This window comes from Rhynchophorus ferrugineus, unplaced genomic scaffold, assembly GCF_030347505.1.
Source record: "Rhynchophorus ferrugineus isolate W39M unplaced genomic scaffold, kcgeb_rfMv2 rfM8, whole genome shotgun sequence".
Classification (NCBI taxonomy): Eukaryota; Metazoa; Arthropoda; class Insecta; order Coleoptera; family Curculionidae; genus Rhynchophorus; species Rhynchophorus ferrugineus.
Genome location: NW_027472587.1, coordinates 35,324,367 through 35,338,870, shown reverse-complemented (window position 1 = coordinate 35,338,870; position 14,504 = coordinate 35,324,367). Strand labels below are relative to the sequence as shown.

Genomic DNA, 14,504 nt, shown 5'->3' with positions numbered 1-14,504 from the left:
CAACTTCCAGATAGAATTCTAAGTACCATATACATTCGGAATGATTTGTGATTTATTTGAATGGTTCGTGTCTTTGTCTGTGTTTTAAGAAAAAAAAGTATTGAGAAAATATTAACAAATAAAACTCGCTTTTACAATATGTATATAACTATATAACAGGCCAATTGAAAAGTCGCCGGCCTACCATACTAAAACACATTTTTTGGCAATTTTTTTATTATTCAACATAATTCCCTTCAAGGGTGATACACTGATTATAGCGACTCTCCAACTTTTTAATACCATTTTTGTAGTGCGATTGGTCCTTTGCTTCAAAATAGGCCTCAGTTTTGTCGATAATCTCTTCATTCGACGAAAATTTCTTCGCAGTGAGCATTCTTTTGAGATCTGAGAACAGGAAATAGTCGTTGGGGGCCAGATATGAAGAATACGGGGGATGAGGAAGCAATTAGCAGCCCAATACGTGGATTTTTGACCTGGTCCTTCCTTTTTCAAGGTAGTCAATCAAAATTATTCCATGCACATCCTAAAATACAGACGCCATAACCTTGCCAACCGATTGTTGCGTTTTTCCACGCTTTGGGGCGGGTTCATCGTGTGCAGTCCACTCGAATGACTGTCGATTGGACTTCGGAGTGAAATGATGTAAAAAACTCGGGTTTATTACGCTTGATCATCTTCAAACATTGTTCCCAATCATCAGCTCGTCGTTGTTTTTAGGCAAAAGTGAGCTCGCGCGGCACACACTTTGCACAGAGCTTTCTCATACCCAAATATTCGTGAATGATATGATGTACACGTTTAGTTGATATCTTTAGAGTGTCTGCTGTTTAATTCAGTCTCAATTTACGGTCATTCAAAGTCATTTTGTAGATTTTTTAAATGTTTTCGTCGGTAACAACCTCTTTTTTGGCGTCTACTGCGTTCACCGTCTTCGGTGCTCATGTCACCACGTCTAAACTTAGCATACCAATCCTTGATGGTTGATTTTCCTGGGGCAGTGTCCGGAAACTCGGCATCAAGGCAAGTTTTTGCTTCAACTGTATTTTTTCCCTTCAAAAAACAATATTTTATCAACACGTGAAATTCCTTTTTATCCATTTTTTCACAATGACAAAAGTTGCTTCACTCAAAATGCTATAATTCATAAACTAATGATTCGACAGCTGTCAAATTTATATACGCATCTTTTGAGGATTAGGACTAACTAAAAAACATATGAATTTAATTCTAGTAGCGCCATCTATGTGCCAGGCCAGGGGACTTTTCAATTGACGTGTTGCGATATTATAATTCAAGGACACTTGAACTGTTTTTATTAACAAAAATTTTATCTAAATAAAAACTTTCATATACCAATGCGGTTTCTGACAAAAGTAATAAATCGAAAACGTCACTTTGGACGATTCCTTGTTAATTTCTCGCAACCATTGCGTCACGGGTTTTTATCTCGACGAAGTGGTAATTTCGTTGGTGCTCCGACAGACAGAAAAAGTACCGCGCCTCATCAGGCTCCGCCTCGGGAGCTGCGGCGATTCCGCGATGCTTCCCATCTTATCTGAAACGGTCATAAATTCCCAGAAACGTCCGATTAGGTGCGATCGGCTACACGGTCAAGACAGAACAATAACAAATCGGCAGTATAGCCACACGCTTTTCGCCGACCAAAGGTCACAGCGAGCCGTCTCTTTTCTCTTCAAAGTTAAGTGGCGGTCAAGTTCAGGCAGAATTCGGAAGATCTTACGGAATTGTCACAGTTCTGTGTCCGTCGGTCGCGTCGGTTAAGTGAAAATTAGTGCGCGCGTGCGTGTTGTATAAAATGAGGAATAGAGTGTTTTCTACCGTAAGGTTATTACGATTTTCTCTTTTGGTTTTACGTAATTTGGTGATTGTGTAGTCGGATTTTGCCTAATATGTGCCCTCATGTGTCTGTAACAAAAGATTCTTGTTGAGTGATTTAACCAATAGTTAATACTATTATATTAGATCCATAAATTGGTTTTAAAGGTTTTTTTTAATTTTTCACTACAATCGCCGTTACTTTTACCCCTGTTTTCATTCCATACGATGTATCTGTTGAGGCTATACACGAATCAACCCTTTTTTGGTATTTTCATAAGAAGTGAAGCGTTGCTCATACAGCATTTTCCATTTTAATGTTTCCAAGCATGTTTGAACCGGTGTTGCAACATGTAGTCGAGCGTTGTCATGCTGAAGAATAATAGTGTTTTGTCTTTTCTCCTATTGTGGTCGTTTTTCGTGCAGTGCCCTGTTCAAATGCATCTATTATACTCGATAACGATCCCTATTGATGGTTTCGTTATATTTTAACAGTTCTTAGTACACCACGGCAATTTGGTTCCACCAAATACAGAGCATTAGTTTGGAAGCATAGATATTCGGCTTTGCCGTTGATATTAATTCGCGTTGGGAACTATCGATTCAAAACAGTCGAAACAGGCGATAATCAAAAAACTAGCGACTATAATAGTTAATTAAATAGCGACTATAAATGTTAATTTCTATTTTCGATCCAATGCACGGTTCGGCTGTTTTTTTTTCAATTCGCAATAGTAGACCGATATATGAACCCTTTCGTGTATAAATTGTGAGAGAGGAAAGGACGGAGATAATTGCTTGGGTCAGTTCATTTTATATGTGCTTATATTTTCCAACGGTAGTATAAGCGAGACGGAGATGTACATGTTCGTGTACTTAATTTTAATAAAGAATAGGAATAAAATAATGACTGATTACTATTAACATGCAATTTATATTGTCATTTTAAACAAAGTTTAATTACTTATTGTTCTGTGGATCTGTAAAAAGGATTGGAATTTTTCTATCGAATGAAATAATACCCCACAAATGTTTTATCGTATTTTAATATGTTAATTGCTGTTAAATAATAAACTATAATAAATATATACAATATATCTTGAAAGATATCGTTCCAAAATGCTGCTATATTAATATACAATATATTGTTATTTACAAGCAAACTACCAAAAAAATCATAAAACTACATATATTACATATAAATCTGTGTAAGCATAAATTGGGTACATTTTTGTCAAGGTCGCGGCTAGGACGACAGAGCCAGAACGTTAAAAATCAGTCGAATGAAACTAGTAGAACCAAAAATAGTACGTACACGACTGAAACAGTCGATAGTAAATAGTAACAAAATCAGTCGAACAGAAGATAGCGACTGAAAACAGTCACTCCCAAAAAGTAGTAAATAGTCAATTACTAAACGGTCGATAGTTATTTTCAGTCTACAGTTCCCTACGCTAATATTAATGCATGACCAGATGATCCCCATGATTTTTTCGCTTTGGATTATCGTAATGGATCCACTTTTGAATAACAGTAACAATACGACGTAGAAAACCTTTCTGATTTTGTTATTAATACAGCATTTCACACATGACCAAACGCCTTTCAATGTCTCTTGGTTTCAGTTCATAGGACACAAAATATCCGAGTTTTAAGAGCGTGACCATGTTCTTCAAGTACTTGAAAATAGTTTCTTGGGTTACTCCTAATAATTCTGTGAATTATTCTTGGGTTTTACACGGATCATCATCAAGTAATGCCTTCCAATCATCGTCTTCAATTTTTGTTGTCTCTCCAAAACGCTTTTTGTTTTCACTGTCAAAATTACCACTTTTAAAGTGTTAAAACCAATATTCATATGTTTAAGTCGATAAAGCATGGTTGCCATAAGCTTCATACAGCATTCGATGACCTTCAGCAGTACAAATTCAGACATTTTCCGTACACTAAAAATATCTGTTCCTACTTCAACAAAATGACACATACTTAACAGTGAAAGCTGTCAGTGGGGTTTCAACACTAAGTTGGTTTGGTACAAATGTACCCTATACGATATAACACACAGTCTATATAACACGCCATCTGTGTTAGATAAATAAATCTCTTAAGATTGCTTTATAGACCTGATTAATAACTATTCACTATAAATTTTTATAAACAAATGCAATATTTAGTAGAAATAATAATATTACATTATTATAAGCTCCGATATTGAAGAATTGTGATCGTAAACAGTATAAGAACTATCGAGATATAAGTCTCCTAGCAATTGTGCGGAAGGTATTTATCAAGATCAAACGCTTGTGTTGATATGGTTTTCGCTTTGCTTTCAACTAATACACTAGTCTTTTGTGAATTTTCGGAAACTAAACACGTTCCACTGAAAATTATTAAACTTTTTCAGGCATCTTCGATAGTTTCATTGACTGTGTATGAGTGCGAAATGATTTATTTACTGGTGCTGGTGTTCTTGAAGGAGATCTTGTCTCCCCACTGCATTTCAACATAGTAGTGGATGCAATTAAACGAAAATTGGTGGCTACTATGATATTCGATGTTGACCGTTTTGTACTTCCTGATACAGATGTTGATGCTTCTAGCATTCTTCATGATTTAGTTCGCAGTGGAAAGCCATATGGCTTGAGAATGAATGAAGTGCCAAATGAAGCTCAAAATATTGAGAACCTACGAAGTAAAATAATAAATAAATAAATAAATAATAACAAAATAATAGAGTAAAAGTTTACATTTCGGATTCATTTCTCTAGTAACGACAATTTTGCTAATTCTCGTTGTATTACTTGAAAGTCTCTCAATTAGGCTGTAATTTTGGCACTAACTATTGATTTATAATGGTGCAGTATTAGGCCTTGGCACAACATGTGGTGTAATGACGAACTATGCAGATTTAAAGCCTTTGACGATGGTTATGAATAGACTGATTAACCCTTTCATCACATCAGCTCAGCAATGACATTATACCCAAATATCTGATTATTTTAGATAAAAAATATGTGAAAACTTTGTACGTGCCTTTGAAATTTGAGCGTTTCCTCCCCTTCCCCCATCAGATCCTGACTTGGTTCGAATGGGACCACCTCGGAAGTTCACTCTTTCGAATAAAAAAAGAATTTTCAAAATCGGTCCGTAATTGACGGAGAAATCGGCCAAAAAAATATACCTCCTACTTTTTCGAAGTCTGTTAAAAAGTACTTCATTATACTCACCAGACACAGCATCTTCTGACTACCTTTCGTATATTTCTATCATTCTTTCATTCACGATATCGCTATGTTGCAAGAAATATGGATAGAAGATGTAGAAAATAATGGAACAGTTTTATTTATATATCTCTATGGTACGAATTTCACTCAATAAAAATATTTTTAAACCAAATGCATATCGACTCTCTTGATATGTATATAATGACAATATTAATTATACGAAAATGTTGCACTGTGCAATATGTGAAATGCTATTATTTATCGTATTTATAACAAATATGAATATACACGTAAGTACAGAAATTGTATTCTTATCGTTCTTTTAATTTTATTTACAATATGTCTGAATACTTGTGGCAGGATCTTTAGATGTTTTTTCGTAAAACTTTCTATAAGGGTTAAATAAGGACGATAATAATTTCAAGAGATTATTCATTTTACACGTTCCGATAATACAAAAATCTTCCTAAATCAAATGTTTGTTTAATATAGATGATATTCGATAATTGATACTAACTAGAAAAAAAAATACTGTCACTAAGTGGTCGTTTTACTGAATCATAATCTATACGTTTTTTATTTAAACTAATTTACTAATAAATACAGTCAGTTCTGTGCTATAAGTGCTTGGTTCAAAACACTCCTAATTTGAATAAAGTAAATTGGTGTTAATAGTTTCTTTAAAAATAAAAGCATTTTATTAAAAAAAAAAAAAAAAGTTGTTTTCTTCGTTAAACAAGTTTTGTTTCTATCTCTCTTGCAATTATTCAAGTTTGCGATGTAATTTACAGCTATTGGCTTGTATAAATTAATTATCGCCACAATTTCATCTAACGAGAAGAACAAGGGTTCTGAGGGCGATAAATCTGGCGAATAGGAGGATGCCGAAAAAAAAAATAAGGTGTGACACACTAGACTTTTTGGAAGTTAAATTGAAAAATCATCCGCCCTATCCGCACTTTCATCTTCCAGATGGACATATTATTGTGAAATAGAGGGATGAATACACTGAACTGCATCTAATATATTCAGGTGTTTCGCAGAGCAGTGTCCTTAGTCCATTATTAAGAAGTCAATTGAAAAGTCCCCGGCCTGACACATATGATTTTTAATTAGCTCTAACCCTAAAAAGATGCGTGTATAATTTTGACAGGTGTCGGATCATTAGTTATATTATAGCATTTTGAGTGAAGCAACTTTTGTTATTGTGAAAAAAAAAGGATAAAAAAGAATTTCGCGTGTTGATAAAATATTGCTTTTTGAAGGGAAAAAATACAGTTGAAACAAAATCTTGGCTTGATGCCGAGTTTCCGGACACTGTCCCAATCAACAATGGACATAAACCATCAAGGATTGGTATGCTTAGTTTAGACGTGGTGAAATGAGCACCGAAGACGGTGAACGCAGTAAACGTCCAAAAGAGGTTGTTACCGACGAAAACATCAAAATAATTTTGAATGACCGTAAATTGAATGAATAGCAGACCCTCTATAGATATCAACTGGATGTCTACATCATATCATTCACGAATATTTGACCAAAAACAACGAGTTGATGATTGGGAACAGTGTTTAAAGTTGATCAAGCGTTTTTCAATTGACCTGTTATATATTTTTTTAAATTGAATTGATTTCTCAGTATATGTTACTAATATTGTGTTTTCTTTTCTAGGAACAATGAAAAGCGCAAAGAAAAGTCGAGGGATGCGGCACGATCCAGACGATCTAGAGAAACCGAAATATTCAACGATCTCGGAAATGCCCTGCCGCTTACAGCTGAACAGATTTCTCATTTGGACAAAGCTTCTGTGATGCGACTGGCCATTTCGTACCTTAGAGTTAGGAATATGATTCAAATATGTAAGTATTGTCTGTTGGGACTATTTGTTGTTATGATAATGATTTGCAAATATGATTTATTTGTTATATATATTCTTGCTCTGGCCAGAGTTTTTCCTGTTTTTTAAATGGTTCTGCTACATTCGTCCCAGGTTCGCTCAAACTGCTCCTGTTGCTATTGCTTTTAACCACGTCCCACCAACTAACTTGCTTTCTATCTACTTTACTGGTTTAATATTAAGGTCTTCTCATCTTGATTGTAGACTCTTATTCTAATCTATATGTGGCAATACCCACGTTTATTGCTGTGTCAGGAGTCGTCAAATTAATTGTATTTGTAGTTTTCAAAGCAAAGACGTTTTCTAATTCCAGTAGTTTGCGCTTTGGGGACTTCAAGAAACTTCAATCCACATTTGGTGCTGTAAATTTACCAACTGCGATAATTTTGCTTGATTTTAATGGAATTCGTCACCATTGTCTTAAGGAACACATTGAATAATTTCGGAAATAACAGGTCAATTGAAAAGTCCCCGGCCTACCATAGTAAAACACATTTTTTAGCAAAATTAGTTTTTTACTCAATATAATTCAAGGTTGTACCATTTTTGTAGTACGATTTGTCCTTTGCTTCAAAGTAGGCTTCAGTTTCGGCGATCACCTCTCCATTCGACGAACATTTCTCCCCAGAGAGTATTTTTATAAGATCTAAGAACAGGAAACAGTCGCTGGTCGTAGATCTGGAGAATTCGGTGGATGAGAAAGCAATTCGAAGCCCAATTTAAGGATTTTTGCTATTGTTTTCACTGACTTGTCCCACGGTACATTGTCTTGGTGAAGCAGCACTTTCTCTTTCTTCAAATGCGGCCATTTTTTCGACGATTTCGTCCTTCAAACGGTCCAATAATGCTATGTAATAGTCGCTGTTGATGGTCCTTCCTTTTTCAAGGTAATCAATGAAAATTATTCCATGCGCATCCCAAAATACAGACGCCATAACCTTGCCAGTCGACTGTTGCGTTTTCCCACGCTTTGGTGCGGGTTCATCGTGTGTAGTCCACTCGGATGTCTGTCGATTGGACTTCGAAATGAAATGATGGAGCATGTTTCATCCATTGTCACATATCGACGCAAAAACTCGGATTTATTACGCTTGATCATCTTCAAACACTGCTCCGAATCAGTTGATATCTTTAGAGTGTCTGATATTTCATTCAATTTCAATGTACGGTCATTCAGGATCATTTTGTGGATTTTTTGAATGTTTTCGTCGGTAACAACCTCTTTTGGGCGTCCACTGCGTTCACCGTCTTCGGTGCTCATTTCACCACGTCTAAACTTAGCATACCAATCCTTGATGGTTGAATTTTCTATGGCAGTGCCCGGAAACTCGACATCAAGCCAAGTTTTGCTTCAACTGTGTTTTTTTCGTTCAAAAAGCAATATTTAATCAACACGCGAAATTCCTTTTTATTCTTTTTTTTTTCACAATAACAAAAGTTGCTTCACTTAAAATGCTATAATTCACAAACCGATATGCGACAGCTGTCAAATTTATACACGCATCTTTTGAGGGTTAGGGCTAACTAAAAAAACTTGATTAAATATCGGTCTGTTTTGACAGAATGTATAGCGTGTATTATCTTTCATGTTTTCATTTCTTCAAATCATTTTCTTGTGTATACAAACGGATATTTTGACTCGATATTATTAATCATTGTTTTATCCACTCAGTCACCTAACCGAAATTTGTTAGTATATTTCACTTAAACAGTGTCAAATAGTTTACACTTCGTCATTTAGTATGACATATTTATTTTAGCTTCAGATTAACGTAGAATTTCAAATAATCTTCATCAATGTTTCCATCAATTTCAATCAATATTCGTATTCTAACACACATAGATTATCTAAGATACATAGAATATGTACGATTGGTGATTGTGTCGAGTATTGTACGAGTGGTATAAATATTAATTTCCTCTTATTTTGAGAAATTCTTGTGCAACAAAATGTTTATTGAATCTTTTCTAGTTATATTTTCCCCTACATATCGATATTTTCAAAATTATAGAATCGAAAGGATAGTAAAGAAGTGGACACTGGGAGATAAATCTCTGCCCTAGAGTTTTAAATAGAAAGTTTTAAACATGAATTCTGCTATTGCCATGTTAGTCAATCATTCCGTTCTTTTATTTTCTTGGCATTAACTTTATACATTATCTTACTGGCATCAGTAAGAAACAGCAAGTATCAAACAAGTCAACTTGTGGTTTCAACTCATTTATTTTGTACAGGACCATTTAGGCCATCACACGATGACATGTTTTTAACCGAAAATGTATTCTGTAGAGATGAAGTTGGAACTTGTAGCTGATGTAGCTGTAGAGAATGAAATCTAATTCCGCTTCTTAATATGGTTTCATCATCCATGCAAGATCACGAGTAGCCCCCGTATAATAGCAAGCAAATTTTACAGATTGCAAAATTGTTTTCATTCATTTTTATAACAAATATATTTAAGCATCAAACATGTTTTGTAATATGTCGTGAATGTAAAGAAACTCGTTCTAGTAGTTTTTACTTTACGTCAAGCATAATCATGTATTAAGAAAAAATTGCGGTAATGTGAGTTAGTTACGAAATTCTTATACGATGTAAGAGTAAGTTTACGCAATTTGGTTGATTTTTATAATGTTTTTTAGTTGACGTGCTGCCCGTTAAGGACAACCTACCGGAGAACGTTTCAGTGGAACCCGTTTTCTTGAAATCCCTAGAAGGATTCGTATTGGTTCTATCGGCAGAAGGTGATTTCGTGTATCTGTCCGAAAACGTCAACGAATATCTTGGGATAACACAGGTAAATTATTCATGTCATATACTATATTACGTCATGATTTTACGAGGAGGTACATTTGTATGTGTGTATTAGCTGTATAATTAATTATAGCACTAGACCTAAATAGTAGATTTTTCGGCAATTGGATTTCATATATTAGATGTCTTTATGATGATTGTTTCTTGGTACTCTACAAGGTTTTCACACATTAACTATTAAAACAATTAGATTATGTTATTTAAATTAATCGCTGATCAAAATACGTGTAAGAATAAATAGACAGCTCTTCAGCCAATACTTTGGAAATGCTCAGGATTTAACGCAAAAAGTATTAATCATCAATTAATTATAATATATCATAAACAGAAAAACTAAAGTTGTCTTCAGCAGAATATAATTGTATTCGAAACACAATTGATCACACCTAATACCCAGAGAAACGCAGAAGCCCGAAAATATAATCTGTAACAATTAAGTCATGCTCCTAATATATTTAATCACAAACCTTGTTCTTTTTAAATGGTGACTATTCGAATCTTATAGCACCCATGAATTTAGGAATAATATCCCCATACTTATCCAACAACTTTCTGATATTAAATCAATTTTGAGTTTTTAGAATAGTTGGTGTAAAGTTAAACAACAATGTTGTTTGCCGGCTTGGTTGGCGCAGTGGTAAAGGCGACAGGACGGTCCTCCTACTGTTGCGATAGTCATGGGTTTGAATCCTGCTGGAGCAGGGTCGTAAATTTATGTTTGTGATTGTTAGAGTACAAAATCCGACAAGGAAAATGATCCCGGTCACGCCAATAATCAGGCTGGGTAAGACCGGATGTTTTCTGGGATGGTTTCTAAAGTTGGTCACTCGCCAGTCGGTGGGCTTTATGTGGAGGACTGTGGTTCGGAGCCCACGTTAAACTGTAGGTCCAGTCCAGATAAACCATCGTTGGTAAAAAGGAGACTTTAAAATATAAAAAAAACAATGGGAAACAAGTCATACACCTAACATATTATGAATTAAGTTTTTTTCCTCTAAGAGAAACACGTCATTTAAAATGTATTTATTCAAAGCATTGACAATTTCATTCTACGGATTTTGACCATCTCTCTGGCAATTTATTGATGCCATTCCAAGAGAGCAGTTCATTCTGTGAGCTAAGCCATTCATCGAGTCATCTTTTAACTTCTTCTAAAAAACCATGTTCCATCAACGCGAAAAAGTGGTCTTGCGACCAAAGCAATTTCTACCTTTCAATCTTTTGAATCTTTCCTATTACTTGTTCACATTCAACTTTGCCTAATTTGTAGCTTTTGTGGGGTCTCTATCATACAACCCCTACATTTTTTTTTCTTGAATCAAGAAAAGTTATACGTGCTGCAGATGCTCATTTTTAGGCACAAAATCGAACATTTTCAAGAAATTATAGATCTATAACGCTGTTATATTAGCCAAACATAATTTGCGTAGTTTTAGAATTAATATCAGTAGAATAACATGACATATAGTCTATTCAAAGTTTTTTTGTACATACGTCATCAATATGTTTAATGTATTGCCTGTCGCAATTTGTAAATTCGTTTTAGAATCGGACAATATTTTCCTTCTCATTTTGTTCTAGTTAAAAAGAGACACAATGTTGTCTGATTATTTCGAACACGTGAACGAATGAGCCTGTCAAAGTCGTCAGGTTGTCAGACGTATGCGAAATTCTTTAAAGCAATACTGATAAGAGGTTATAACTCTAACCTATAAAATATTATGGCTGTATAATTATTTGCAGTTTAGATGTACTATAATGTTAAAATAAATTATATTTCATAACATTTTTGTTATATATATATATATATATATATATATATATATATATACAATTATTTTATTTAGAATAGAATTTTGTTGTATATATATATATAATTATATATATATATATATATATATATATATATATATATATATATATATATTATATATATATATATATATATATATATATATATATATATATATATATATATATATATATATACATATACAATCATAATATTGCATACTTACGGCTAATGAAACCTATTACAAAAACCGTAAAATTATTACCAACACACCTGGTGATTACAATACACAAAATATATACACACTAGTTTAATTACTTAGAAAATATATTTTATATTACACTCTTTTTTTTTTGGTTATTCCACATCCTTATCTAATCAAAAACATTCACTTGTTGCGTTTGATTCCAAGAAAAGGCAGAATGTTTATTCGAATCTACAACAGAATCACTCGACTTTACGCTTTGCGTTTTTAAATAATTCAAATGATTTACCAAATAACAATGATGCCCTGAGAAAATACGAGATATTTTAATTGTAATTGTCCAATGATATGAATCTTAAAATAACTTTATAAGTTTCCGTTAGATAATTTATGAGTTCAGCTAGACAAATTTTCATTTAAATAGTCATTAATTCTGATTGACGAAATGCCGGTTAAACCAGAAAGATAATTTAATTACAAGACACCACTCTCGTTACCGACCAGATGGTCAATTAGTAGGTTCATTATTCAAATCATTTATACATATCGTAATTGAAAGTTGGTTTGTTTTCTGATTTATTTCAATAGCTACAACGATGCAATTAAAATTTTAATTGGGGATCTTTCATCAGTTAAATGTGATTGTAGTGTAGATTTGATGAATAGAAATGAGCTTTTTTAATGGTAATAGTAAATAATTGCAGCTTATTTGCGATACGATAGTTGATATTAATATTTCGAACCTTTGTTGGATTTTGCTTGTCTTGGAAGAATATTCAGTGGTTTGTTGCATATATCCAAAATTTGCTACCTGCGTAGATATTATACACTGCTTTTGATACGCCTTTTATCAAATACATTTATTATTCGGTACCAAGAGAGAGACATATCTCGAGTAGAGTTCTTCAGGAACTCCTAAGTAAAATCCTCTTAGAGGATTTCATTATTCCTGATGAACCAGAGGACATTGATTATTTTCCTGCCAATTTTATTCTGAAAAACTCGAAGACGTTCCACCTGACTAGGCGAGGCGTATTTGAGACACACTGGAGCCGTCGATCAGTCGATCCTGCATCTTGTACAGAAGAGATTTTATAGAGAAATAGGAAGCCTGCTGGCCCGATTGATGAGCAGGAACAGCAGATTGACAATACATTAGCTTTTATAGAGGGACTTTTAAAGACCGATATAGGTAGCTTCTCCTTACCATTGAATTTGGGCGTTGTTGATTTTAAGGCGCGAAATGCAAAACGCTTCTTGTGGAAGAACATGGACTGGGTTTTCTTTGGGTTGATTTGCAACTTTCAGAAATGTAACCATTGGGTTGCTTTGCATATGAGGTGCTGCCTCAACTTGTGGTGTTCTAGCGATATCTGAAAGGGGAGAACCTTGTGGACCTCATGCGGTTTTCCGGATGGAGAAAGTATATTTGTTTTCACCTAGAACGATCGTCCTGACAGAAATTATTTAATAAGAGCGGTTAGGTCATCGGGTAGACCTAACCTATAGCATTTAGCCACTAAGCCTTCGTACCAAACCTTTTCAAAGGCCTTGGTTAGGTTCAAGAGGACCGCTCCAAGTATTTCATGTCGAATAAAAGCACGGACCTGATGAACGGCTGAATGTTTGGTGCGGACCCCGAATTGCTTATCTGGAATGATATTGTTTAGCATCGCAGAGTCGTTGAGTTAATTGACTTATCCTAAGCCTGATAACACCTAGTATTGCCAAGACTCGAAAATAAATGGCAGTCCCTCGTATAATAAGACTAGATCCTTAAACATATAATTATCACATTCAATTTTATGAGACCACAGGTACAATTGTTGCTATCGATTGATTCTAATAGCTGGCAATTTATTTAGAGCTTTTTTTTTCAAGAGATATTTATTAGCGAGCCTTTTCAAGTACCTACCGCCACAGATTTCAGATAACTATAAAATTTAATTTGTTTACCGAGTACAGCAAATAAGGATAATTGAGATTATTATTTTGTATATATTTTTATTGCAGTTAGACAATATTTCTTTTATTCTATATCAATTTTATCTACCCGGTAATACAAATATATATAAAATAATATTTTATATTCCGTATTATATTAAACCAGCCAGTAATATTATATTAAGGGGGTTTTCTTAAAAAAAAAAAAGATTTTTTCCTATATTTTGAAAGCCTAACCCTTTAAGGATATGCTCTTGAGAGGATACCTATTCTTTTCCTTTCAAACTTATAGGCAATCAAAATGGTAGCGGGACTTTTGGCCCACGTTGTAGCTGTTTTAGTTACGCGCCATCTGAAAACGAAAATTTTTAATGCGTGTTTCTCGAAACAACTTTTTCAAGATGGTTTTCATCATATATCCAATTCTACGTAAGCGATTTACTTGAAATTTGAGTTGAGCTTTCTCTATACATTCTTCTATCGTATTTTGCAAGCAGTCTTGAAGGCGCAAGCTTTGAAATATGAAAAAAATCAATTTCGTCAATGTTCTAGACTTAAAGAAAAAAAAACACTTGACAAATTTCCCACTGTCGATTTTATCCAAGGTCGTACTAGATGATTGTTATTATTTGCTATTGATATTGAAAGTACGTCATTTTTTTCATCAGATTTTATTTCCTAGATAAAAAGAAAGCTCTTAATTGGCAATTTTATTCGAAATTAAATTACTGTCTTTGATGATTCAATTACATTTCGACTGAAACTGCAGAAGTCTAGATCTGGAGAAT

General features: G+C 34.0%; 1 protein-coding gene across 4 annotated transcripts in view; it reads left to right on the top strand.

The window, feature by feature from the left end:
• Positions 1-14,504, top strand: part of LOC143201165 (hypoxia-inducible factor 1-alpha) — a 377,382-nt gene that overhangs the window by 128,969 nt on the left and 233,909 nt on the right. For 3 of the 4 annotated variants that reach the window (XM_076412063.1, XM_076412061.1, XM_076412062.1), the window contains exons 2-3: positions 6,735-6,922; positions 9,604-9,758. In XM_076412063.1, the coding sequence (XP_076268178.1) occupies positions 6,735-6,922; positions 9,604-9,758 (343 nt within the window). Of the gene's footprint in view, positions 1-1,639; positions 1,849-6,734; positions 6,923-9,603; positions 9,759-14,504 lie in introns of those variants that run through there. The other variant, XM_076412065.1, reaches the window with a different exon arrangement.